Source organism: Penicillium atrosanguineum, assembly GCF_028827265.1.
Source record: "Penicillium atrosanguineum strain IBT 20685 chromosome Unknown utg000001l_segment0_segment0, whole genome shotgun sequence".
NCBI lineage: Eukaryota > Fungi > Ascomycota > Eurotiomycetes > Eurotiales > Aspergillaceae > Penicillium > Penicillium atrosanguineum.
The window spans coordinates 955,339-980,185 of NW_026623133.1; the positions used below are offsets into that span (position 1 = coordinate 955,339).

Genomic DNA, 24,847 nt, shown 5'->3' on the forward strand with positions numbered 1-24,847 from the left:
TGCGCGATTTCCGTGATAAGAACCGCTCTACTTTATTTTCTTTTCCGATGACAAGAAGCTGGTCTTTCTCATCTCCGCCCTCAGCACAGCATGGCAGACCCTGAGCTCCCTCCCTCCGATGCCTCGAAGGCCGCGGAACACGAGCAGTATGTGGGGAAAGGTCCGATAACCGCGGGGAAGACAGTACCACGGCGACAGTTGCTTGCGGCGTTGACAGCGACAGACACGACGATACGACGGCTAGATCTGTAAGAGCTCTATGTTTCCCTCTTCATTGGCATTTGATAGTTGGAAAATGTGGCTCCAACTTGCAGATTTCCTTTCAATTCATCTGAGCATCCGCTGACCGACTCCGCGGACTTCTGTCCTCAGCCGCCGGCGAAGAGCGAGTATTAGCGACAGTGAACTATGTCGCCTCAATTTTGCATCACTTGTGCGCATCCGCGCCCTGGATCGCGTTACAAACTCGACTTTCCCTTCTTGCGCGCCTGAAAGGCCGAGCCGCATCGCAGCATGTGAAACCCGCCCCGGCGGGAACGAAATCGAAATTCGCTGCCCTTTCTTCCCTCGCCTCAGAGACACGTTATAACCTGCGTCTTTTCGGCCTCATTCCTCTCTGGGTCTGGGGATCCGAGACTCTTAGATCGCCACCTGCCGACCCCATCATCCGCACGCTGACCATCCTACAAGTCATCTCCAATGTGATCTACCAATTCCTGGAGAACGTGTCATACCTTGCGTCGAAGGGTGTTATCTCGAAGAAGTTCATTGACAAGCACGGAGGACCTGGGATTTGGGAGATGTGGAGCACGCGCGGCTGGTTCGGACACATCTTCTTCGAATTCTTTGTCCTTTGGCGTCAACACGTTCTGCGCAAGAAGCGCGTCGCAGCACAACGCGCCGCAGCGGGTACCATCGAGACCAAGGAAACCAAGGCCGAGGACGCTGAAGCTATGCGCCTGGAGACCCGCTCATGGCGAAAGTCTCTTGTCAACAACACTCTCTGGGCTCCTTTGTGTCTTCACTGGTGCTTTGAAAAAGGCATTGGCGTCCCTGACCACCTTGTTGGGGTTATCAGTCTCGGCGCTGGCATTTGGGGTATATGTGACACTTGGGCGGCAACGGCCAAAGCATGATCTGTTTCACCTCTATTCTCATTTCCCTGTTACTTCACCATTTGTCTGAATATACCATTTTGTTCTTTTCAATACACTTCTATTGCTCGAGGTTTCAATGCGAGAGTAGAAAAGATATTGTGAGGGCTTCCAAGCAGGGACATTGAAAATTGACCATCCCGTGTTTGTACTGCTCTTTCGAGCCAACCGAAGACTCCTGTGCATTATGCAGTCGCCGGGCTCAATAACCCGCCAAACCCAACTTTACTCTTTCTTCAGCTAGTTGAAGGGCTTACTGACTTTACCGCAGTACCTCTTTCTGCCCCTACGCCACCTGACCCGAAACAATGAGCTACAAAATATAGCTACAAAGTATACAGCGTCGAATCCCTCGGAAGCGGCCCCCGCAACCACCAATCGACCTACATAGAAACACAGCCCACCATAGCCCCAAACAGCGTCAAAGGAGTCCTTCACCATGTCACCGGAAGAATCCTCAACGAGATGAGCTTCGATATCCGGGACACTCCGACCCAGAACATCTACTCGAGCACATCCTGGCACAAAGAAAAAAAGCCGCGACCATCTATTACCGACGCCAACGAAAGAATGGTGTCTAGGCGTCCCGCCACCGCGAGCTCAAGTAATATTAAAATTAAAAAGGCTGTTTCCCGAGACGAGCGGCTCGTTGATGTGGAGAAGGTGGCGGTTGAAAAGGGTATCTTCACGCGATAGGGTATTTCCGGTTCCGATGGGGAATACAGATGGGATGAATTCACGGAGAAAGCATTACGTGAATTGCGGAGTTCGGGTGTCAATGGGTGCTTTGGTTCTTTGATGCTTTGATGGATTTGGTGGACTTGGATGGGGCTGTTGGACTTGCCGCTTTGGGTTTTTTGGTTGACTCCCGTTTGGTTGATTCAACAGACGCATCGGCTTGTTGGAATATCGATATTTCCTTCGCGAGACAAGATCTCACACTAGAGTACGTACTGTATGGTAGTATTCGAAAACATTTTTATCCCCCTCAAAGCCCCATGGCGTACCCACACCGTTCCGGGTGTTGGTCCCCCAAGGCTCAACGTAATTCTTGATGCTATTCAGCTGTATTCCTCCACCCACCACTATAGATAATCGGTACTGGTATAGTATATAGGATCCAATGGTAGTATGCTCAGTACCTCTGCAGTTCCAGCCTCTTCCGTAGCCGATTCAGGGGTTAAAAACAAGCTTGGAGGCGGTATCTTCCTATCCTCCCGTACTATCTGTAAAACCTATCGGGAAAGCCGATTGATCTGCCGGCGAGTATATGGGTTAATACCCTTACGATTGGCTATCCTAGATATCTTCTCTTATGTACGGCGTGCCTAGGCCGTGGATTTAGGCGGAGAACATAGTAAACTGGATAAGTGAGGCGGCGGAGTATCCCTAGTAGGCTAGTGAAGCTCTGGCGTAGGCAATCTCGTTGTATCAAGGCGTTTAATGACTGGAGCTGGATTGAATAGATAATTACCATGATTAGCGAATACCTTCCGGATTATATGGGATGTTATAGCTTGCTATTTAATCCTAGTAATCTCGCGAAAGAAGATATCTATATCCCTAGTATCTCCACCCTACTAGGCGATTATATTATTTTTCGCGCGAGTCTCTCTCTCTCTTTGAAGGCGCGAAATAGACTACTATTGAGAGGCTGAATGATATACTTATTATACGGAGGGAAGATGAAGGCGATAGTCTTCCACTATTCGTAAAGGTAAAGAAATTCCTACATAAGGTACGAGCTATAGTTATTGAAAAGTAATAACCGTGGATCACTATAAGCGCGAAGATAGGTATGTTCTTAAAAAAAATTAAGCCAATCGAGCGCGAGGGTATCATTCGAATATCTAGACGGCGATACTACCATTCGTGACTTGTCTAGGATTATTTTTGTTACGGTACAATCTAGAACATGAGGCTATCCAGTATCCATATCGGGACGCGGTAAAGAACACCCCCATCCTCCGTCGATAACCTGCAGATAACCTGCATGGAAGCGAGTGCCACGTGATCCCACAAATGTACAATAGGAAGATGCATGTATCCAGTTCACTTTCCTTCTGCAAGGATTAGTTTAGCTCTATCAGGCCTACTATTGGTGTTATTGTTCCGCACCATCTTGTCCTTTACCTAGTCCAACCCATCCTTAACACTAAAGGTCACAAGAAACGTACTAAGATATTTTTTGTTCAAAACAGAATACTTTCCGATCAATGAGCACCGGTGGCTTCTCATATGATCTTTACTCTATAATACCCTCCTAGGAATCGGTTGGTCCTTATCTTTCCTCCTGAAGATATAGGCTAAGTGGGTTCGTAATAAAGGGGTAGGCTTCACTAGGTGAATAGTCGATAAGTGCTGTGGAAATATGAGTCAGGCAATCAGAAGCTTCCCTCCTAGAGTCCTAGATAGACTGGGACATTTGTAGATTGAAGTGGGTCTGGCCAAGGTTTAAAAAGAACCACGGAGAATAAAATGGTGAAACTGATTTCGAGCGGACCTGTAATTGACACGATTGAGCTGTGTGTTCAAGCTCAATACGAGTCATTGTCAGTCGCTGTGCTTTGGAATCGCTATCTGCGTTTATTTGCGAACTTGACAGTTTGGATTACTGAGTACAGACCACATTGGAAACGCGGATACCCTTACAAACGAGGGCCGTTGATGTTTCATTTTAGAGAGTTTTTGTTGAACTTCGCAGCCGCATCCTTGGAACCGACCGCGGGGCATTGTCACTGTTAATCTCCTCTCTAGGCGAGTTCACACTCAACTAAACTCTCATCACCTGTCTGGGGAGTCCAAATCTTGGTGATCTTCAACCCAACGGACTCCAACAAACTCTTCCAGTCAGCAGCCAATCGTTCCATACCCCCTAGTTGAGCCATCATCATGAGATCCAGGCTGGTACTCTCCCAGTTGGCCCTGGTTTCTGGGATAACCTGCTCATGGATCAAAAGCTTGCTATATCCACGCTTCATTGCAGGAGTGAGGTTCTTTAGAATTTTGCGGCTCTCCTCATCAGCCCAATCGTGAAAGATACGATGCATGAAGTAGGCACGGGCTCCTTAACACATGATTTTAGTTCTTGGGCTTGAGAAACATGGAAAGAGACGATACCTTTAATTGGCTATTCCGTGAAAAAATCATGCACCATCAACTCGATCGAGGGATGCAGCGATCAGTTCTTGGCATGCCCAATTGCCTCCGGTAAATCTTGGAGTACTAGCCGACCTGTTATATTAGGCAACTGGCGACGGAACTCAGAGATATCGTGTCCCTGGCCACCTCCCACATCCACCAGTACCACTTCATCCTCTCCAATCTTCATGCCTTGAATAAGTTGGGTCACGTCGTAAATGCTAGGATCCGTCCAGCTAAGTCTTCCTTGGCTGTAAGTACTCAAGTTGTTATGAAATTCAGCAGCGACCTTTGGGTTAGATTTGATGAAGTCAAAGAAATGAGACTTTGTATTATATTTAAGCTGAAAAGCACAATCGTTGCCATTAGAGGGATTTTGATATCCGGCATCTTTGAGATAGGCAGGAAGAGCAAGGACTCCGTCTGTGATACGGGAGGATCTGATCTTTCAATGAGCAAATTGACTGTAAGATTTGGAAATTTTGTGACTTACACACAACGATAAAATTCGATGTACTGATGTGAGCACAATGAATCTGAAAGTCCGGTGCGTCTGTATTCGTCGGGACCGGTTTCGAGGATCACGCCCATAGCAGATAAGTGCCTCAAAATACGGGCTGGCAATAGTTTTTAGTTAGATGCTGATAGAAAGATCGAAATGGAAATCCTAACAACAAGCTTGAGGTCCCCACCACTTGCTTTTGCCAACTCATTTGCGGTTTTCGGATTTTCATCTCGTGAAAGAGTGATGAAGAGACCCATATTAACTGCCGTATCAATAGCCGCATGAGTCGTCGACTATGTGGAAGATTGAGATTAGATCTCATGCGTTGATGATATGAGTGAAGGAGCCGTACCTGTGACCAACAAAGTCTGAGCATTGACTCTCTTGGGTGTTCAAGAGCGGAAACCAGTAATCGAGCGACATTAAGCAAATCAAATCGCTTCTTTGAATCATTAATGTTGAAAGAATGATTGAAAGAGGTGATTTTATCTAGCAAATGGGGAACTAGTTCCGGGACGCTAGGAGAGATGGCCGTTGAGTCTGCAACGAGATTTCTATTGAACTGGTTATTCACAGTGGAATGAGTATCATTGTTATTAATGATAGCCATTCTATAATGACTCGAGAGAATTGTTTTTCAAAATTGAACAGAAGTGGAAATAAACAAAACGAAAAAGGACAAAGTCAATATAGATATGAATAGTGTGAAAAAAGTTCTTCAGCAGGCTTCTTATACGTGGAACCATACACGATAATCACTGGCTTCCTGGAGCTTCTCTATGGCTGAAAGAAAAATGACTAGGAAATGAGACAGTACGAAAGTGGAGAAATAGTGGAGTTGCAGTAGAATTGCCTCATATGCACGTCGTCAATAGGCAAGAGCTTCAGTGGAGAACCAGATCGACTGATCGATCTACGGAAATAATGCCTACACGCCACATATACAAGAGAGGTTCCACTCTTTCATGCATGTTACCCTGCATTTGAATCATATACGATTATGTCTTGATCTCACCGCTCCTTAACCGAAAGTAGATCAGATCCCTTTGGAGGGAAACCGGGAATCCAAATCAATGTGGATATGTACATAGTATTTCTGCGTTGGTATCTACTGGCACCCATGGGGAAAATTAAAGATAGATTACATTCAAAGACAGACGAGAATTGAGAGGCTCAAAGTTAAAACTGTTGGACAAATTCGAATTTGCAAAGGAGATTTCATTTCCATACTGGGTATCTCAGCCCGGATGAATTAAAACTATGAACAAAGGCTGTCTGATATCTATCATCATTCTTACTCCATCTTTATACACTTTGAAGCGAGTATCACTGAGACTGTCCAAGCTAACTGTGGCTTCTCAGCTGTCTCCCTCATGGCCTTGTTTAACTCTGCGAGTAGGTCTTCCGTAAGAGAGTCCGACGGCAAATCAGGATAGAGATAATCCATGTAGCCACGTATCCAATTTGCATCCGCAAAATGGCTCAGAAGCATCTTATCCTCCCTCCTTTCCACAACATCATCCAAATTTGGCGAGAGAAAAGTTCCATTGTACTCAAATGCCTTAGACAAACCCATCGGTGGGTGATGTGAATTCCAATGGATTCGTCGAACTCCAGATTTCCATACATCTCCATCAAATTGAATGACATCCATACGGGATTGGCTCATCTGGACAGATCTCTTGATACGAATAATCTGGTCCGGTTTTGCGGTTGCCTTGATTCTTTCCAACCACCGTTCGTGAATTTTCTCAAGAATGCCCTGAGGCCAAGTTGAATCAACAAAGAACGGGAGTGTACCGTAGTTCCAAATAGCGAGAGTTCCACCAGGTTTCAGTGTCTCTGAAGCAGACTTCAGAACCTTTTCGTGCTCAGTCCAATGGATTGCCTCGGCAATCGTGATCATGTCGACGCTAGCTTCAGGAAGCCAAGACATGTCTTCTGCGGGATGGCAACCAAAGATAATCGTGCCTATGTTGCTGCTTGAGGATAGCCGTTGCTTGGCTTGTGCCAGATACCAAGTGCTTGGATCACTGGCTGCAACCGCAGTGAATCTTTTGGCCAGCTCCTCCGCAACGATCCCAGGTCCGGTCCCGGCATCATGTGCAAAGTCCCATTGACCTTCTTGGTCTTTGTGGTAGCGGTATATCTCAGTGTAAAGTGCTTCTGAGTATATTGGCCGAAATTGGATGTAGCCATCGAGATTGAATTCATCAGAGCCAAACATCCATTTGGACTGTTTAGGCTTTTCATCAGGAAGAGTGAGCTCGACATTCGTCATCTTGAATGAAGCTTATATCAAAGTCCAATCCGTAGCGATATCCGTGATTTTTGGAATGGTTAGAAATTCAGTTTGTGATGGAGCTATGATATTTCAAAATAAATATCCTTGTCCAAATGCGCCACAATTTGTCATGCATAAATAAATGTGATTCCTCATCTCCGCCTAAATATTGGAAATGCATGTTCTATTTTTTCTTATTTTTGCCACACTATGAGTTAAATATCAAGAATTTGAGTCTATGTCTGCTCAGGCCCACGACGGTGGCCTCACGTTCCGAGTGCTTACTAGGACCCACTGCTGAACCTCGCCTGAACATTCTTTTCCTGACTAAGACTCATTTCTTCGATCTTAATATTTGATAGAGCTCAGTCTTGACATATGTGTACGTGAGTAAAGGGAGCCAACGCATCAAAATCTGTAGCACTAGTGAGACCTTGCATAACCAAAGGCTACCGTGCCCTGCTCAAGATTATGGCGGTGAGTTAGCGATAAACTTCCTTGATGCGCGTTTAACTTTTCTCTATACCGCTAATCTTACTAGTCTCAATTATCCAATGGAATGTCAAATAACTATGGACACCTAATGATAAGTCAATTCACTACAGTAATGCCACTTGATCCACATCCAAGTTTTCTAGGCGACACCATACCCAAATCCTGCAGAATACCTTTGGACTCTTGGTATGTGATGAGCCAATGCTTTCAATGGAGCAAACTCTACTTTCTGCAAACGCCGGACGAAAAATGGATACATACAGTACATTCCTCCCAAACACATACTTTGACGTGCTCTAGCAGGCGTTTGAGGCTTCAGAAGTCTGTCAGATCCCTCCTCCTGGATAGGCAGATCACCAATCTTATTTCATTCAGCATGCTTCTTGCTCCTTCTTTGCTGACTTGTCAAAACCTTCAACGGAATGGAAATCAAGCGGCAAATCTGTCAAATTATCACTATGACACCATATCCTGAAGTCTTTGGAAACCCTAATCGATGTCTCAAACATGCATCCCATGTTTGAGAGAGAATGAGTAGCTTGCAAGCTCAGCGACTATAATTAAAATCCTGGAAACTTGCATGCAGTTGACATTCGGCGCTTTGACAGATAGCATGATCTGATCGGCCGAGATAAATTGGCACCAAGCTGCGCAAATTTGAAAAATGCGATCCCCTTGCTTGAGATAGGATCTATGTGATGCACCCAATGTGGAGCCCATGGGATAATTTGGATCTTCCAACTAGCCAGCCAATTTATTGGACAATCTGTTGGAAGCCTACCCGATCCTCAAGGCAAAGGATAACCTGTTGCAAAGCATAATCATAGTGGATTGCCGGGCTTCCTGACACTTTATCTTCAACCAAACGCAAAAATTTGTTCGAAATTTAAAGTGGAACCACTCGAGATTAAGACACTCTCCTACACGCCAAGTACAATGGAAGAGATCAGTATTTCCCCATTTTCCTCTTCATCCAGTGACGGCCGCACTGTGGCAACACCTTCAAGTGCCGATATATCGCATACAGATGACCTGGGATTGACTGTACCCTTGACACAATATCTTTTCGTCAGGCTTTTCCAACTTGGGATTCGTACTGTACATGGGGTTCCGGGCGACTTCAATCTCACCTCCCTTGACTATCTTGAAACTTGCGGACTCAAATGGTCAGGCAACGCAGCGGAATTGACTGCAGGATACGCAGCTGATGGCTATGCGAGAATAAAAGGCATCAGTGCTCTCATGACTGTTTTTGGTGTTGGTGAACTGTCAGCCATCAATGCGATTGCTGGGTCATTTGCTGAAAAAGTTCCTGTTGTTCATATTGTTGGAACGCCTACCACTACTGCCCAGGATGAAGGTAAGATCATACACCATTCTCTTGGGGGAGGCAACTGCAGGATCGTTGCCAATATGTATCAGAACTTTACTATTGCGCAAGCAAACCTCCGCGATGCCATAACGAGCCCCACTCTCATCGATCTGACCTTACAAAAATGTGTCGAGAAAAGCCTTCCTGTTTATATCGAGCTGCCTCTAGATATGGTTCATGTCCCAGTTTCTGCTGCGGGACTCGGAAAACCTATACTTAACAGCTTACTAGCTGATGAGGACCAGGAACTGGAGGCTCTAGTTGTCAAGCTCGAGTTAGAGGATTTTGTCGTCAACAGTATACTGCAACGGCTGTATGAGTGTAGACAGCCAGTTGTTGTTGTTGATGGTTTCACAGAAAGGTTTGGCGTCGCGGACGAGGTCAATCAATTTCTGAAAACCAGCCGTCTCTTAGCGTTCGCCACTCCTTTCGGCCAAGGAATCATCGACACGAGCTATCCTCACTATCATGGTGTTTACAACGGCCCTGCTGGATCCAAAACTCTAGAGACGTGGTTCAAAGAGTGCGACTTAGTTATACACATTGCACCCTTGAAGTCCGATACGAACACATACGGCTTCAACACATTAGCTTCCCCAACAACTACAATTGAGCTTGACTTGCAGTACATCTCTATCTTCGGGGCTGAGTATGGCGGATTGAAATTAAAATCTCTTTTTAAAAGACTCTTGCATCTACTGGACCCATCTCGTCTTCCACCAAGCGCGCTACCGGAAGCTGTCGACTTTCCCCAAAGATGCAATCCTACATTGGTAGCACAACTCTCGGGCCCTATCGATCAATCTCACTTCTGGCCAACAATTTCATACATGTTTAAGTCAAGTGACATTGTGTTAGTGGACGCAGGAACTGCGTGGAGTGGCTCGGAATATTTCACGCTTCCTTCTAAAACAACTCTTATCAAGTCTGGAATTTGGATGTCAATTGGATCTATGCTGGGTGCAGGCGTCGGAGCTGCTCAGGCACAGCATGAGATGGTCCAAGAGGGCACTCGACCCGAAGGCCGAACAATCATATTCGAAGGAGACGGGAGCTTTCAAATGACTGCTCAAGCAATCAGTGATGCGATCCGAAACCGACTCGATCTCATTTTGTTCGTCATAAACAATGACGGGTATACGATTGAGAGAGTGATTCATGGACCACATGCATACTATAACTGCATCCAGTCTTGGAGCTATACAGAAGCCGCGAAGTTCTTTGGGGCCCCTGAATGCGATCCCGAATATCCAGTCCTGTCACAAAAAGTGACTACCTGGGAAGAGCTTAAGGAAATTATTCAGGGCCCACAGCTGCAGAGTGGGAAAGGCTTGAATCTGGTGGAGGTTGTAATGGATAGGCAGGATGCTCCGAAGTCATTGACCGCATTCATCGATCTCCAGCGGCCTTCAAAGAGGGCTTGATACATCTTGTCTGTTATATTATCTAGTTTGCAATTCTCATCTTTGTCGTCGTGATTTACATACTAGATGTCGTCAGACACGGGATCCAGCACGCACCTTGCCCATGTCACCTGGTAAAGTTTCTTTTCCAGTTCTTCGTTCCAGGACCGATGCGCGCAACGCGCGCGTCTTTCCAGGACAATACAGTTTCTATCCTAGGAACAAGGGGATCGACGGATATACCATACCCGCATTAGCGTGTTTAGAATTAGGGATCGGGAATTAAAGTTGAAGAGTGTAGAGGTAAATCTGATTTCGAATATTATTTTATGTATCCACGGTGTAACCTACAAGGCGCAAAACACTTCTAGTGCTATATTTTACGAGTGCCCCTTTCATGAACTTGAGCTTTTGAATACTGCTAGGTCAGAGGGCGGGGCCTGCTGTCTTTCATTGCGGCGAGGCTTCCCGCAGTTGACCTAGAAATTGAGCTAGAGTTCTTTGTTGTTATCTAAATCCACCGTCAAAGAGGCTTCTAAATCCATCTTGCAAAAGAAACAAAATGTTATCCCCTCTCCTTTCGATTCTTTCTGAAACTTTTTGATATTCCCTATAGACAAAGACTATGAGAGTGAAAGCCATCATCCATCTCCATTCTGTCATATTTTTTACCTCCATTGCTTGAACACCCGGCTCTCGAATACAACCATCAAATCATACTTCCTCGGACCTCGATCATCAATCTCGACGCTACAGTAGTGACCGCTATCGCCTTCCATGTCGGAAACACAGAGAGACTGTTTCAAACACTAATCATGTGGGACGCTAGTTCAGATATGAATAGCTGTAATAACCCGTTTTATAGCTAACCAGGTTACGAATACCACAATTTCAAAACACCAATATGAAATATACAGTGTACTCTGCGCCTTGGTTCGATGCCGTCTTCCAAGACGCGAAGAAACTGACCAAGATCCACCCACCCCCATAGCTCGACTGTTTAGGTTAAGTGTGTGTTCAATTTTCTTCGATTAAATTGCTGCAGCAAAGAAGGCGTCCAGGCTCTATGCCAATGATAGAACTCATCACCTCATCAATTTAAGCGCCCAGGTCACATGATAGTGAGGCTGAGGATGAATTGTCTTCTATCTTCTGAGATTAGGACATTTGCTCTGCCCAGAGACACATCAAAATCTATCGCGAACACACCATGACTTCCATATCGTTCGGCCACACAAACTCAGGGAGCCAGGTGGGAATTAATCATGGATCGATCCATCTGCCCCCAGGTAATTTTCACAAGGCATAACCCCCATCCCAGCCAGGACTAATCGCCGCTTCTTGACCCAGAGCGACCGGAAACTCCACCGCCCCCCCTTCTCCACCGTCCCGTTCCGTCGCGACCCAGATTTCGTTGATTGTGGAATACTACTCGATCAAATACAAGAAAAAGGCTCTACGCAAGGTGCTCGGATAGCACTTATCGGCCTAGGTGGTGTAGGGTGAGTTTATAGGACAGACACTACGCGCACTTGTTACTAATTCTTATATAAGGAAATCGCAACTTGCAATCGAATATTGCCATCGAGTTCTAGATCGATCGCCTGACACGTGGGTTTTCTGGATTCATGCGAGCAATGCAACTCGCTTTGAGCAGAGTTGCAGGGAGATTGCCGACCGAGCCAAGATACGCGGTCGGCAGGATCCTAAGGCAAATATTTTCAAGCTACTCCACGACTGGCTAGATAATGCGAAAACTGGACAGTGGGTCCTCGTCCTGGATAATCTCGACGATGATAAAATTCTCCACGCGATACCTTCAACACAGTCTAGGCTGGTAAATGATGACAGTGGTGTGCCTGAACGATCGATCTGGTCATATTTCTGTCAGAACTCAAATGGCTGTATTGTGATGACAAGTCGAAGTAGACAGGTGGCTTTAAGAACCGTGGAAGAATATGACATACTTCCGGTTAAACCGATGAACGAACCCCACGCAATCTCGCTCTTTGAAAAGAAGGTCGACACACAATATGATCGCTCCGCAATGATTCAGCTAGTTGCAGCTCTAGAGTTTATGCCGCTCGCGATTGTACAGGCGGCGGCCTTTATTAAGCAAAGAGCACCACGAGAGACAGTCACGAAATATTTAGAAAGGTTTCAGAAGAGCGATCGCCAGAAAATCAAACTTCTTGATTATGAAGGGGGCCAGCTTCGGAGAGACCCAGAAGCCAAGAGTGCTATCCTTCTTACCTGGCAGATATCATTTGAGCACATTCAGGAAAGACGGCCATCAGCGGCAGGTCTCTTATCTCTTATGAGCTTCTTTGATAGACAAGGGATCCCTGACAGTCTCCTACTAGAAGGCAAAGCTACAAAGGAAACTGACAAAGAAAGCAATATAAGTGACACAGATGATGATGAAAGCGTATCCAGCGAGATCGACAAGTTTGAGAACGATGTATTATTGCTCAGAGACTATTCGCTGATATCTGTCACCTCAGACCAAGTGAACTTCGAAATGCATCGATTAGTCCAGGTAGGAATGCAGGAATGGCTTCAAGCTCAAGGCCTTCTAGAGCACTGGCAGGAGATCTTTATCCGAAGGCTCGAAAGGAATTTCCCCGATGGAGAGTTTGAGAATTGGAAAGAGTGTCAATTACTATTTCCCCATGTGCAATGCACGCTGATGCGGCAACATGTTGGAAAAGCCTCAATGGAAGAATGGGCATCACTGCTTCACAAAGCAGCATCATTTGCATTGACAAGAGGAAACTTCGTCGATGGTAGAAATATGGCAAAGAGGGCAATGAGAGCAAGGAGAGATTTATTTGGGTTGAAGAATGAGAAAGCAATAAGTAGTTCAAATATGCTAGGCTTAGCGTATAGTTCTGGAGGGGAATGGAAGGAAGCTGAAGAGCTTCAGCTACAGGCGATGGGGACTTGCAAGCAGGTGCTTGGGCCAGAGCACCCCTCTACTCTGACCATCATTGCTAATTTGGCATCAACCTACTGGAATCAGGGGCGATGGAAGGAAGCCGAAGACCTTGATATCCAGGTATTGGAGACTTGTAAGCGGGTGCTTGGGCCAGAGCATCCCTCTACTCTGGCCAGCATTGCTAATCTGGCATCAACCTACCGGAATCAGGGGCGATGGAAGGAAGCCGAAGAGCTTGGTGTCCAGGTGATAGAGACTTGCAAGCGGGTGCTTGGGCCAGAGCATCCCTCTACTCTGACCAGCATTGCTAATCTGGCATCAACCTACCGGAATCAGGGGCGATGGAAGGAAGCCGAAGAGCTTGAGGTGCAGGCATTGGAGACTTATAAGCGGGTGCTTGGGCCAGAGCATCCCTCTACTCTGACCAGCATTGCTAATCTGGCATCAACCTACTGGAATCAGGGGCGATGGAAGGAGGCCGAAGAGCTTAATGTCCAGGTGATAGAGGCTCGCAAGCGGGTGCTTGGGCCAGAGCATCCCTCTACTCTGACCAGCATGAATAATCTGGCATTCACCTTGAGATGCTTAGGCGAAGATGAAGCTGCCTTACAAATGATGGCTAAGTGTGCCGAATGTCGCGGCCAGCGATTAGGCCCTAATCATCCATCCACTTTATCATCCATATCCACTTGGAAAGAATGGCATAGTACAGGTGAAACTTCACCCTTCAAATCTGCTCAATCGTAGATTGAAACATCACTGGAAGAAGAGACCCATGTCACGTCTACAGAAGCTACAACTAGAGTGTCTCCCATTGACACTCTTTCTAAGCGACAACTTTGAGAAATACATATTCAATTTACTCAAGACTGTGCTGGAGGATCTCTATCTCAAATTTCTTCGATTAAAAGGTTCTAGAAGTTATCAGTTGCCGTTAAGAAAAAAGAAGTGTATTTTGGGTTTCTATTCAGTAGAGCGTTACATACTATATAAGCTCTCGCTTCATGCCTTATGGTGAGGATATTGCGGGGCTGTGTCTGTCATACAAGGACTTAATGGGCATCTTGCGGTAGGCTTGGTATTTTTTTGAACTGTAACAGCACATGTATACAACTTGTTCCGAGCCATACAATTCACGTTTGAAACGTATTATTACACATAGGACTAGCCATATACAGATTAGTATACCATGTGATTAGGGGTTGAAAGTGCTTGTCTATGTTGTTTTGCATGGAATGCGAGAGTGGTCGTTACTGTATCTGAGGATAGGTCGAAGAGTCTATACATCTTTCTTCCATAAGTTTGCCCAAGATGGCTCGCATATCAGAAGCAAAAATCCAAGCCAGCCAAATTGCTCGGTTGAAGGCTCATAGGCAACTTGAAATTGAAGACGATACCGAGAAACAGGTTGTGGTTGAGAAATACGTCCGAGATGTCTATGAGTCCCGGCCGAGCTGGAATTTCCAATCTTCAATAGATAGACAAGATTTAAAAGAGCGTCCATGCAATACTTTTGACTACATGCCCAAGAGTATCCAGGCTTTTGGTGAGGACTTTATCGAAGATCAATTATACGAGCTGCTCAAGGCAATGCGAAACATGTGGCTTGATGAGGGGCCTCGGAAGAAACAGCAATCGTCGAAGAAATCATCAAATAGATCGCCGAACTCGAAGAAGAAGCCACGTGTGACTACACCAGAGCCCGAGATCGAACCTTCCCCTTTGACTTCCTTTTCTCCTTTGCCTTGACCCAAGCCTGCAAGCGATCCTATACACACAAAATCGGATTCGGATCCTGAGTCAGAATCTGAACTTGATCCTCAACCTCAACCTGAACCCGAGCCTATATCTGAGTCTGAGTCTAACTCAGATCTTGAGTCTGAGCGCAAGCCCAAGTCTAAAGTAGAACAGAAGCCAAAGATTCAGGACACGAAGGATAAATCAGTGTGTTCAAAAAGATTTAAACTCGAGCGCAAGAAGGCACAGGGGTTCTCCGAGCTCGTGCGTGAGCCCGCGCTGCCATCAGATTCAGATTCAAACCCGCTCTCAGACTCAGACCAGTCTGATTACGACGGTCCACATTACCAAAAGTCCAAGGACGATGACGAGGTCTACGGTGACGAAGACCAGCTTGAAAACGACACTAATGAAGGACAGGGGCCTGAGCCTATTACAAATAAGGCACACCCCTATTCTGTGCTGCCTAAACTTGTCCCAGTAACTCATTCCAATGGAAAGCAAACCCCGATGCAACCGGTAAACAAATCTTCCAATGGTTCCTTGTCAACTGAAGAGGGCCGAGATTGTGAAGAACCTCTTTCAGAAGCGACTCGTTCCTGTAAATAATCGCAAGAAGAAAACTTAAGATAGTGAGCAGCGCTTTTCCAACGTTCCGCAGCAGCATTTTGAGACGCCCGATTATGACTACGAGGCGCCTCCTCCCCAGTCACTCAGGAATGGGAAGATGGCAAGGAAAGCTGGGCCGATGAAGGTTGTCCAGCCCGTCGAGTCCTCCGATGAGGAAACCCTGGCCAGAGACATTCACGATGATGAAATTCGTACTGCGCCAGCCAGGAAACAGAAGATGTCTCGGTAACAAACACAGGATACTTTTACCAAGTTCTCCGATATAGCCAGGGATGACCAGGATGACGATGCGCCCCTAGTCGAGGTCCTTAGGATAGTGAGGATGAGCCTCTAGCCGGATGGTATGAAGATGATTCCCCCGTCGAGGAGAATAGTGACAGCGAGCCTCCGGTCGGAGAGGAAAGCGGGGGCGAGCCTCTTACTGGATAATATACTGACGTTGACTAGAAGATTCATCCGATTATGAAAAGTTCACGCCATCCAAGTCGGGCAAGAGACGAGTAAAGCTGCTGGAAAGCTTAACAGCAAAGCGCACTCGTGCGCACTCGTGCGCACGCCGTCCTACCCCCGAGGAGTGTTGAGTGGGCACCCTCAACTTCGTCTTCGGAGATATCAGGGTCAGCAAGGGGCACGAAGCGGGCTTCGACGGACAGCCATGGATCTTCAGCGAAGAAATCCCGCCTGGACGATCCTCACCCGCGAGTCCCACAAGAGCGACGCGAGGATTTCAAGGCGATTGCAGAGAATTATGAGCAGGAGCTGAGAGAATCTGCGATGGATGACACAAAACGCGAGAACTCGATAGCTTCGAGCGAGGAAGACGAGGAAGAAAACATCGAAGAAATCGACGATTTCGATTCCGATTCCGCTGAATCCTCTGAGGACGAAACCCTAAAGGTGACAATCTTTAACAATGCGGCTTCTAAGGGAGGCTTTACAGTGAAACGCGGTCCTATGAACGAGAAGAAGCAAGAATCTGACGATCTCGGTTCCACCGAATCCTCCAAGGACGAGGCTACAAAGGCGAAGGTCTTGAAGAGGGCCACGAGAGGCTTTACTATGAAGTGCGCTCCTATGAAGCGCGGCCCTCTGAAACGTAGGAAGCAAGAGTGTGAAGACTATGAAGATTCCGATTCCGATTGTTCCTCCGAGGATGAAGCCCCAAAAGCAAAGATCGCCAAGGAGGCTCTTAAAAAGGGCGATGAGCAAGAGACTGACGCATCTTTTGTCCCTCAAGGAACTGAATTAGAGTTCCCGGTGGAGGCTCCAAGGTAGATGGAGGGAGAAGACACCGAGGGCTCTGAAAATCCTAGAGCCGAGGCTTCTCAATCAGCATCCAGGGGTAAATGGCTTGATATTTTCTAGAGCGCCGAAAAGAGACGGAATAGCTCGTTACAAACGAGGTATATGAGGCAATATTGTGTCGTTTGATAGAGACGGAGTGTACTTCGAGGTTGCGTTGAATCGTCCAGTCTGTTTCATGTTTTGAATGTCAAGTTCCAGACCACACGCATTTTTTTATCATCAAGTGATGAAGCTTTTATCAAATATGGTAGTTGAAAATGATGTCCTAGTTAGTGAGAGAGAGGATTCTTAGATGCTTTTTTACAGTTATACTTGAATTCGGTTTTAACTTCATATTCTCATGAAGCTAGTTCACGATCCCTAATTTGAGACACGCTCAGCTATGTCCGGTTCGACTGTCGGTCCCCGATTTCAAAGAATAGGTACTGTATTTGTAACACATGGATGGAAGCACACTTTATATATCTTACACGGAAACGCCATACAGACGATAGCTCTGTGGGCCCCCTCATTTTCTCCCTTTCCATTTTATCTAACCCACCCCGTGCAGGAGGCTTCTCGACTTATCCATCGCCCCCCTGAACGTCGCGTTAGACCTTGCAAAATAGCTCCGAGAGATTCCCCTGTCCATCTGCATCTTGTCCGGTATGATAGAGTGCCAGTCACGTAGCACACCTCGAATGACCAAAAAGCTACATGCAGCTTTGCCAAGATTCGAAATAATCGCAGATACTTGCGATATTTTGAAAATATGCACACATTTCTGACTCGAATATTAGGGTTGGCCTTCCCGTATCATAAGAAGTGCTACTTTCGCGGACAGCTTTTGGTCGGTGATTGTAAACCCATTTATCACTTTTGATTCTGTCGGGGTGGAGGTGTGCACCAAAGACTTTCTGGAATCGGGGCTGACTATCGCCCCGTGAGGCTGGTTTGGAACAACTACTGCAGTGAGATTAATTAGGCTGCGAAGACCATCGAATCAATATTCGGCTACAACGGTAGAGATTAATATGGACCTGTGATTGGATAGGATAGATACGCACGGTCCAACTTCTCAGAGACATGCTGTGAATCGGAACACTCGTCGATTTTGAATTTATAAGCAATCTGTAAGAGCTACTTATATGACCAGGTCTTCAGTGGGCCTTGTATGCCTGTTTTACTTTGTATCTCAAAGGTTCTCGTGTACTGAATCCTCCTAATTTCATTTTCATCATGTCAGCCGGTCCTGAGCTTGATGCTGGCGCCGTGTTGGAGTGGCTAGAAGGGGTAAGGCTACTTCTTTCATACAATTGCATAAAATCGCAAGACAACAAACTTATAGCGGTACTCAGTTCCACCGGGCAAGTGCTACCCTCGACACCGATCGATGGCTTGACGAATTCATGACCGACGATGTGGAGATGCAATATGCAAATAGCCCTGTGATCAAGGGCAGCGACGTGCGGCAGATGTTCAAATCCGTCCTCGGCCAACTAGGCATGATGAGTCACGAGATCCGCTACTTTGACTATGTCGCCCCTCGTATCTATCAAGCCGCGACCATCCGATATCTTGTCAAAGGTGACAGCCCAGACACCGATGAAATCACTATTCCCGGTTTTGCTGTTTTCTTTGTCCGGAAGGATGATGCCGGGCGTGTGAAGTGCTATCGGGCAGAGACCTTCCTGGACCCATCGGCAGTGTTTCAGCGAATTTCTGAAAAAGCAAGCCAATCATAAACATTCGTGGTAGACATATTGGTGGTCAAATTGATAGTTCAATTGGCTGCACTAAAGCCGTCTAGGATGATTGGGGCTTTACCCCTTACCCACAGCTACACATAATGTGTTGTAGGGTCAAACACTATCTACCAGGGTAACTTCGGTCAATAACTTCAGGGCTTTTTCGGTCAGATGGTCACCTTCATGTTTAAATTAGAATTTTGCTCCCAACTACTCAATATACTGCCGACTGCTCTGAGCTGTGAAAGACTCACATCTAGCGTTCAGTAGACAGATGTAAATACAGCTATGAGTATGGAAGTGGGAGAACTCTGAATCATGTTAGTTGTCTCCACGTTGAAACGTACTTGCTCCCGTCGCCCATCTATTTATGTTGAAGAATTAAATGGTTGATTAGGATAGGTCTATGGACAAATAAATTACCGCATGCTATCTTTGTAGTAGTCGACGTATCGATCCCGGACCGATAAGGCAACAAGGCACCGATCGACGCACTTCCATCAGATTCGCCGTAGTCGATGACATAATCCGAGCTTAAGTCAGCGGCCGGGCATATCGTCACTCGACGGGTACCTGGTAGCTCCAACACCTCCTCTCATCTCCCCGTCGCCGCCAGGTCTACTTCTTGATCTGCCGGTTCTTCTGCATCTCTATCGTCACTTGTTACATTTCCGCTTATCGTTCACGTTATAGAGCAACTCTGCTCGCTTGTGAACACCTTGACATTTCCCTTTCCCAAGCTCGGTTCCCGTCAACGTCACACATCTCAGATCCTTCACGATGTCTTCCGAGCCCGATCACACTCATGAGAAGAAGAGGGTTAACCTTCGGTGAGCTCCCATGGCGCATCTTGATCTCCCTCTCGATTTGCTAACAGTGTCACCAGGGATGCCTCAGGCGCTGAGCACAAGGATGTAAGGCGGACTTAGCACAGCTTGGCCATCGCGCAGTTGCTGACATCTCACAGGAGCTCGACACTGCGACTGCCATCCTCAAGAAGAAGAAGAAGCCCAACTCTTTGATGTAAGCCAACATTGAGCTACTTGAGATGGTTCTTAGTGAGAAGCTGACACCACATCAACAGCGTCACGGATGCCGTCAACGATGATAACTCGGTTATTGCTCTGTCCAACAACACCATGGAGACTCTCCAACTCTTCCGAGGCGATACTGTACGCGATATCCACTTTTTGCACTTTCTTTTGGATGTCCGCTGATCTCCAATCTCCATAATAGGTCCTCGTGAAGGGAAAGAAGAGAAAGGATACCGTCCTTATTGTTTTGGCGGATGATGATTTGGATGACGGAAGCGTCCGCATCAACCGTGTTGTGCGCCATAATCTCCGTGTGAAGCACGGTGACATCGTCACCGTTCACGCCTGCCCCGATATTAAATATGTGCGCTCCCTCTTCCTACCCCGGCTCTGGGTATCTTCTAATATGTCATTTCCAATTTAGGCCAAGCGCATTGCCGTCCTTCCCATTGCCGATACCATTGAGGGCCTAACCGGCTCTATTTTCGATGTCTTCCTCGCTCCCTACTTCCGCGAGGCATACCGACCAGTCCGACAGGGTGACCTGTTTACAGTACGAGGTGGTATGAGACAGGTGGAGTTCAAGGTTGTGGAAGTTGACGCCCCCGAATTTGGTATTGTCGCACAGGACACAGTGATTCACTGCGAGGGTGAGCCCATCCAACGAGAGGACGAGGAGGGTAACCTCAACGAAGTCGGTTACGATGACATTGGTGGTTGCCGGAAACAGATGGCTCAGATCCGTGAGTTGGTCGAGCTGCCTCTCCGCCACCCTCAACTCTTCAAGTCCATCGGTATCAAGCCTCCCCGTGGTATCCTTATGTATGGACCTCCCGGTACTGGTAAGACCCTGATGGCTCGCGCCGTCGCCAACGAGACCGGTGCCTTCTTCTTCCTCATCAACGGTCCCGAGATCATGTCCAAGATGGCCGGTGAGTCCGAGTCGAACCTGCGCAAGGCTTTCGAGGAGGCCGAGAAGAACTCCCCCGCCATCATCTTCATTGATGAGATCGACTCCATCGCCCCCAAGCGTGAGAAGACCAACGGTGAAGTCGAGCGCCGTGTCGTTTCCCAGCTCTTGACCCTCATGGACGGCATGAAGGCCCGCTCCAACGTTGTCGTCATGGCTGCCACCAACCGTCCCAACTCCATCGACCCTGCTCTCCGCCGCTTCGGACGCTTCGATCGTGAGGTTGACATCGGTATCCCCGACCCCACTGGCCGCCTGGAGATCATGCAGATCCATACCAAGAACATGAAGCTTGGTGAGGATGTCGATCTCGAGACTATTGCCGCCGAAACCCACGGTTACGTCGGTTCCGATCTGGCTTCCCTGTGCTCTGAGGCGGCCATGCAGCAGATTCGTGAAAAGATGGATCTGATCGATCTTGACGAGGATACCATCGATGCCGAGGTTCTTGACTCTTTGGGTGTCACCATGGAGAACTTCCGCTACGCCCTCGGTGTCTCCAACCCCTCCGCTCTCCGCGAGGTTGCAGTTGTCGAGGTTCCCAACGTCCGCTGGGACGACATTGGTGGTCTGGAGGAGGTCAAGCGCGAGCTTATCGAGAGCGTCCAGTACCCTGTCGACCACCCCGAGATGTTCCAGAAGTTCGGTCTCTCGCCTTCTCGTGGTGTTCTGTTCTATGGTCCTCCTGGTACCGGTAAGACCATGTTGGCTAAGGCTGTCGCCAACGAGTGCGCTGCCAACTTCATCTCAGTCAAGGGCCCTGAGCTCCTTAGCATGTGGTTCGGAGAATCCGAGAGCAACATTCGTGACATCTTCGACAAGGCCCGTGCTGCCGCCCCTTGTGTTGTCTTCCTTGACGAGCTGGACTCCATTGCCAAGTCCCGTGGTGGCTCCGTCGGGGATGCCGGGGGTGCTTCCGACCGTGTTGTCAACCAGCTTCTCACAGAGATGGACGGTATGACCTCCAAGAAGAATGTCTTCGTTATCGGTGCTACCAACCGTCCCGAGCAGCTGGATGCCGCTCTTGTCCGTCCCGGTCGTCTCGACACTCTGGTCTACGTTCCCCTGCCCGATCAGGCTTCCCGTGAGGGTATCCTTCAGGCTCAGCTCCGCAAGACCCCTGTCGCCGGCGACGTCGACATTCCCTTCATTGCCAGCAAGACCCACGGCTTCTCCGGTGCCGATCTTGGCTTCGTTACCCAGCGTGCCGTCAAGCTTGCCATCAAGGAGGCCATCTCCCTCGACATTGAGCGCATTAAGGCTCGCGAGGCTGCTGGTGAGGATATCACCATGGACGATGAGGAGGACGTTGAGGACCCTGTCCCCGAACTCACTCGTGCCCACTTCGAGGAGGCTATGAAGTCTGCTCGCCGCTCCGTCAGTGACGTTGAGATCCGACGCTATGAGGCCTTCGCCCAGAGCTTGAAGAATACCGGAGGCGGTAGCTTCTTCCGCTTCCCCTCTGCCGGGGAGGTGCAGAACAACGACACATTCGGCGAAGCCGGCAACGATGATAGCCTCTACGATTAAATGGGTACTTATTATTGCGTTCTATGATTTGATTTTTGGGCCGCTCAGTCTTGGCCGGGGTTCCTGCGCTGAGATTCATCGGTAGATCGTTTTCGAGGTTGGAATTTGCTTTGAGAGCTGGGCTGTGTACCTCTTTCGATTCGTGCTTTCCTTGCCTCATACAATGTGCCATAATAGCCAATACAAGTGGAGCGATCTCTACGTTAATATCTTGTCGTTCGTAGTCGTACCCATTTAGAGTTCAACCGGGCGTGGACCTGCGTGGACCTGCGTGGACCTGTGTGCACGTGTGTCTGTGCAACGTAGTTTTTATTTATTCTAATGTTTTGATACGACATTCCATGTGTCTCATGTGTCACGTTCCAGCGACGCCAAGACATTTTCCTCGGTATACTTCGAGAAATACAACAGTCAAGATGAGAATATTATATTAATCCATTAGTCTATCAATGCACGTAAGCTCTAAGTTGTAATATAGATGCAAAGCCAGAAACGAACGCAAAAACGAAATTGAAAACAACTCCAGCCATGAGTGGGGGGGCATCAGACTTTTATAGATAGTTCCAGGATCAAGGACACAGATCCCAGACTAGAACTTCGGAGAAAAGCGACTCATAGCACGAATCTTCGCACCATAAATGAAGAACAGAATAGGAATAGGAATCATAGCAAGTGTAATGAAACCCAAAACACTCGAGGCCCACGCAACACCCAGATTTTGATACATCTGCGTCGCGAAGAGCGGGAATGCACCACCCAGCGCAGATCGAATCAGAGTATTCGCCGCGATAGCCGAGTTCGCGAACATCATATACACATCGATGATGTAGTTAAGACCCTGCATGAAAATAACCAAGATACCCATTCCAATCGGCACACCGGCGATGACCTGGGGAACCCATGAGATGTTCTTATCGGATGTCCAGCCGAACCAGAAGAGGCCGATGGGGAGGAGGACGGAGGCGATCATCATGGGAACGAGACGTTCTTCGGGAACGACGCGGCCGTGTTTTTCGAGTTTGCGGGCGAAACGGGTCTTGGTGGTGTAGATGATTAAGGCAACGCCCATGAGGACACCGATCATGATTCCGATGAATGGGAGGGCGGCGACGCCTTCTTGGGTCCAGCCGCGAACTTCACCGAAGGAGATCGGATAGGCTTCGAAGAAGAGGTAGAGGATGCCGTAGATTAGGGCGAGGTAGAGAGTTATGCAGATGAGGATGGGTTCGGAGAAGAGCATCTGGAACGGGCGCAGGAGGTATTTGTAGACGATATCGGACATGGTAGGCTTGTGCTCGTCCAAGAAAGAGTGCAGGGCCCAGTTCTTGGTCTCGAGACGCAGGCGGGCAGCGCGGTCTTGAAGTAGCTTGGGGCCGTATGTCTCTGGGACGACGACGAGAGCAATCAGGCCGAAGAACGAGGAGGCGATGAGGGTAATCCAGGCGGTCCAGCGCCAGCCTAGGTAGCTGTCTGTGATGAAGCCACCGACGATAGGACCGAGGACGGGACCGAGGAAGGTGGCCGCGCTGAACATGGCGATGGCCACGGCGCGGTCAACGGGGTTCCAGATATCGGCCATGGCGCCACCAACGCAGGCTAGAGGGGAGCAGCCAAAGACACCGATGAGGAATCGACAGATCATGATTGTCTCAAGATTCTGGGCGACAGCCACGGGGATTTGGAAGATGGCGAAGATGGCATAGCCCGAGAAAAGAGGCAGACGACGACCGTATAGTTCGGACATTGGGGCCCAAAACAGAGGGCCGAGGGCGAAACCGAAGACGGTCAAACTGGTTCCTAGAACCATGACTTCGTTAGAGACGTTGAATTCCTTTGCAGTGACTACAGTGGCGGTGGAGAAGACACTGCTCGCGAATGTAATCCACATTGTCATCAAAGACATGGTGACGGTGATGACCCATTTGCGCGAGTTCGAAAAGTTTTGAGGGTTCTCGGGGTCCTCGGGGCCATCCCATTCAACGAGATTGGGATCCTTCTCGGTAGGCTTCTCCGTAACAGGTTGATTTTGAGCACTCTCGACATCGGTATCATCTTGAGGCAGTTGGTTCTCCTCGTCCTTGACGGCTAGGACGGGTTCAGGTTGGTGATGCTCCATACTTAAACGGGGAGTGCTCATTGTCGAGTCAAATTGGTTGGTACTCATGCTGACTCCAATACGTATAGGAACTGGCAATGGATATACACTTGCAGTGCGTCACTAGCACTTGACTCGTTCGAGATTTGTTAATCTTGGTCCAGATCTAAACGGCTACAGGTGGGCATCAGGGGGCATTTAAGCGACATGGGGAAATCTATGCTGGGTCTTCCAGAAGGAAACAGACCGGAGCTAACAAAAGATGAGCAAATTCAGAGCCAGCCAAACCTCGTGAGCAGATCCATTTGGCTCCTCTTGTCTCCACTATCTGCTATATCCGTCCATGGGGCCGTGGTTAGGGCCGTGGGTTAAAGACCGAAGACGCGAGATGTTGAATCACATCTTCGAATAGGTACGGTGCCGGGATATCGGCACGCAAGGCCAGATCGAGGGGCAACAGGCACATGTCGTTATCGTTAGTCACATAGCTTGAGCTCATCATCAGCTCATAGGACTTGGTAGTGACC

General features: G+C 47.9%; 10 protein-coding genes across 10 annotated transcripts; 6 read left to right on the top strand and 4 right to left on the bottom strand.

Annotated features, from left to right (window-relative positions):
- Positions 1–90: 90 nt before the first annotated feature.
- N7443_000361 (uncharacterized protein) lies at positions 91–1,136 on the top strand (the record flags this gene model as incomplete). Its single annotated transcript, XM_056880417.1, has 2 exons — positions 91–160; positions 337–1,136. 2 exons carry the CDS (start codon positions 91–93, stop codon positions 1,134–1,136), a joined length of 870 nt encoding a protein of 289 aa, XP_056745655.1.
- A 2,771-nt stretch (positions 1,137–3,907) lies between these two features.
- On the bottom strand, positions 3,908–4,886 carry N7443_000362 (uncharacterized protein; the record flags this gene model as incomplete). The annotated part of the gene is made up of 3 exons (XM_056880418.1): positions 3,908–4,221; positions 4,389–4,735; positions 4,789–4,886. The coding sequence occupies 3 exons, from the start codon at positions 4,884–4,886 to the stop codon at positions 3,908–3,910; spliced, it is 759 nt and encodes a 252-aa protein (XP_056745656.1).
- Positions 4,887–4,925: 39 nt separating this feature from the next.
- On the bottom strand, positions 4,926–5,410 carry N7443_000363 (uncharacterized protein; the record flags this gene model as incomplete). Its single annotated transcript, XM_056880419.1, has 2 exons — positions 4,926–5,093; positions 5,153–5,410. The coding sequence occupies 2 exons, from the start codon at positions 5,408–5,410 to the stop codon at positions 4,926–4,928; spliced, it is 426 nt and encodes a 141-aa protein (XP_056745657.1).
- Positions 5,411–6,094: 684 nt separating this feature from the next.
- tpcM (methyltransferase tpcM) lies at positions 6,095–7,081 on the bottom strand (the record flags this gene model as incomplete). The annotated part of the gene is made up of 1 exon (XM_056880420.1): positions 6,095–7,081. The coding sequence occupies one exon, from the start codon at positions 7,079–7,081 to the stop codon at positions 6,095–6,097; it is 987 nt and encodes a 328-aa protein (XP_056745658.1).
- Positions 7,082–8,515: 1,434 nt separating this feature from the next.
- N7443_000365 (alpha-keto acid decarboxylase family protein) lies at positions 8,516–10,375 on the top strand (the record flags this gene model as incomplete). The annotated part of the gene is made up of 1 exon (XM_056880421.1): positions 8,516–10,375. The coding sequence occupies one exon, from the start codon at positions 8,516–8,518 to the stop codon at positions 10,373–10,375; it is 1,860 nt and encodes a 619-aa protein (XP_056745659.1).
- Positions 10,376–11,564: 1,189 nt separating this feature from the next.
- Positions 11,565–14,039, top strand: N7443_000366 (O-methyltransferase; the record flags this gene model as incomplete). Its single annotated transcript, XM_056880422.1, has 3 exons — positions 11,565–11,606; positions 11,705–11,856; positions 11,909–14,039. 3 exons carry the CDS (start codon positions 11,565–11,567, stop codon positions 14,037–14,039), a joined length of 2,325 nt encoding a protein of 774 aa, XP_056745660.1.
- A 564-nt stretch (positions 14,040–14,603) lies between these two features.
- On the top strand, positions 14,604–16,934 carry N7443_000367 (O-methyltransferase; the record flags this gene model as incomplete). The annotated part of the gene is made up of 5 exons (XM_056880423.1): positions 14,604–14,976; positions 15,163–15,548; positions 15,691–15,884; positions 15,930–15,975; positions 16,185–16,934. The coding sequence occupies 5 exons, from the start codon at positions 14,604–14,606 to the stop codon at positions 16,932–16,934; spliced, it is 1,749 nt and encodes a 582-aa protein (XP_056745661.1).
- Positions 16,935–18,182: 1,248 nt separating this feature from the next.
- N7443_000368 (uncharacterized protein) lies at positions 18,183–18,688 on the top strand (the record flags this gene model as incomplete). Its single annotated transcript, XM_056880424.1, has 2 exons — positions 18,183–18,236; positions 18,302–18,688. The coding sequence occupies 2 exons, from the start codon at positions 18,183–18,185 to the stop codon at positions 18,686–18,688; spliced, it is 441 nt and encodes a 146-aa protein (XP_056745662.1).
- Positions 18,689–19,471: 783 nt separating this feature from the next.
- cdc48 (AAA family ATPase CDC48) lies at positions 19,472–22,225 on the top strand (the record flags this gene model as incomplete). The annotated part of the gene is made up of 6 exons (XM_056880425.1): positions 19,472–19,521; positions 19,569–19,605; positions 19,659–19,714; positions 19,776–19,863; positions 19,928–20,119; positions 20,150–22,225. The coding sequence occupies 6 exons, from the start codon at positions 19,472–19,474 to the stop codon at positions 22,223–22,225; spliced, it is 2,499 nt and encodes an 832-aa protein (XP_056745663.1).
- Positions 22,226–22,814: 589 nt separating this feature from the next.
- On the bottom strand, positions 22,815–24,389 carry N7443_000370 (MFS transporter; the record flags this gene model as incomplete). Its single annotated transcript, XM_056880426.1, has 1 exon — positions 22,815–24,389. The coding sequence occupies one exon, from the start codon at positions 24,387–24,389 to the stop codon at positions 22,815–22,817; it is 1,575 nt and encodes a 524-aa protein (XP_056745664.1).
- Positions 24,390–24,847: the final 458 nt, after the last annotated feature.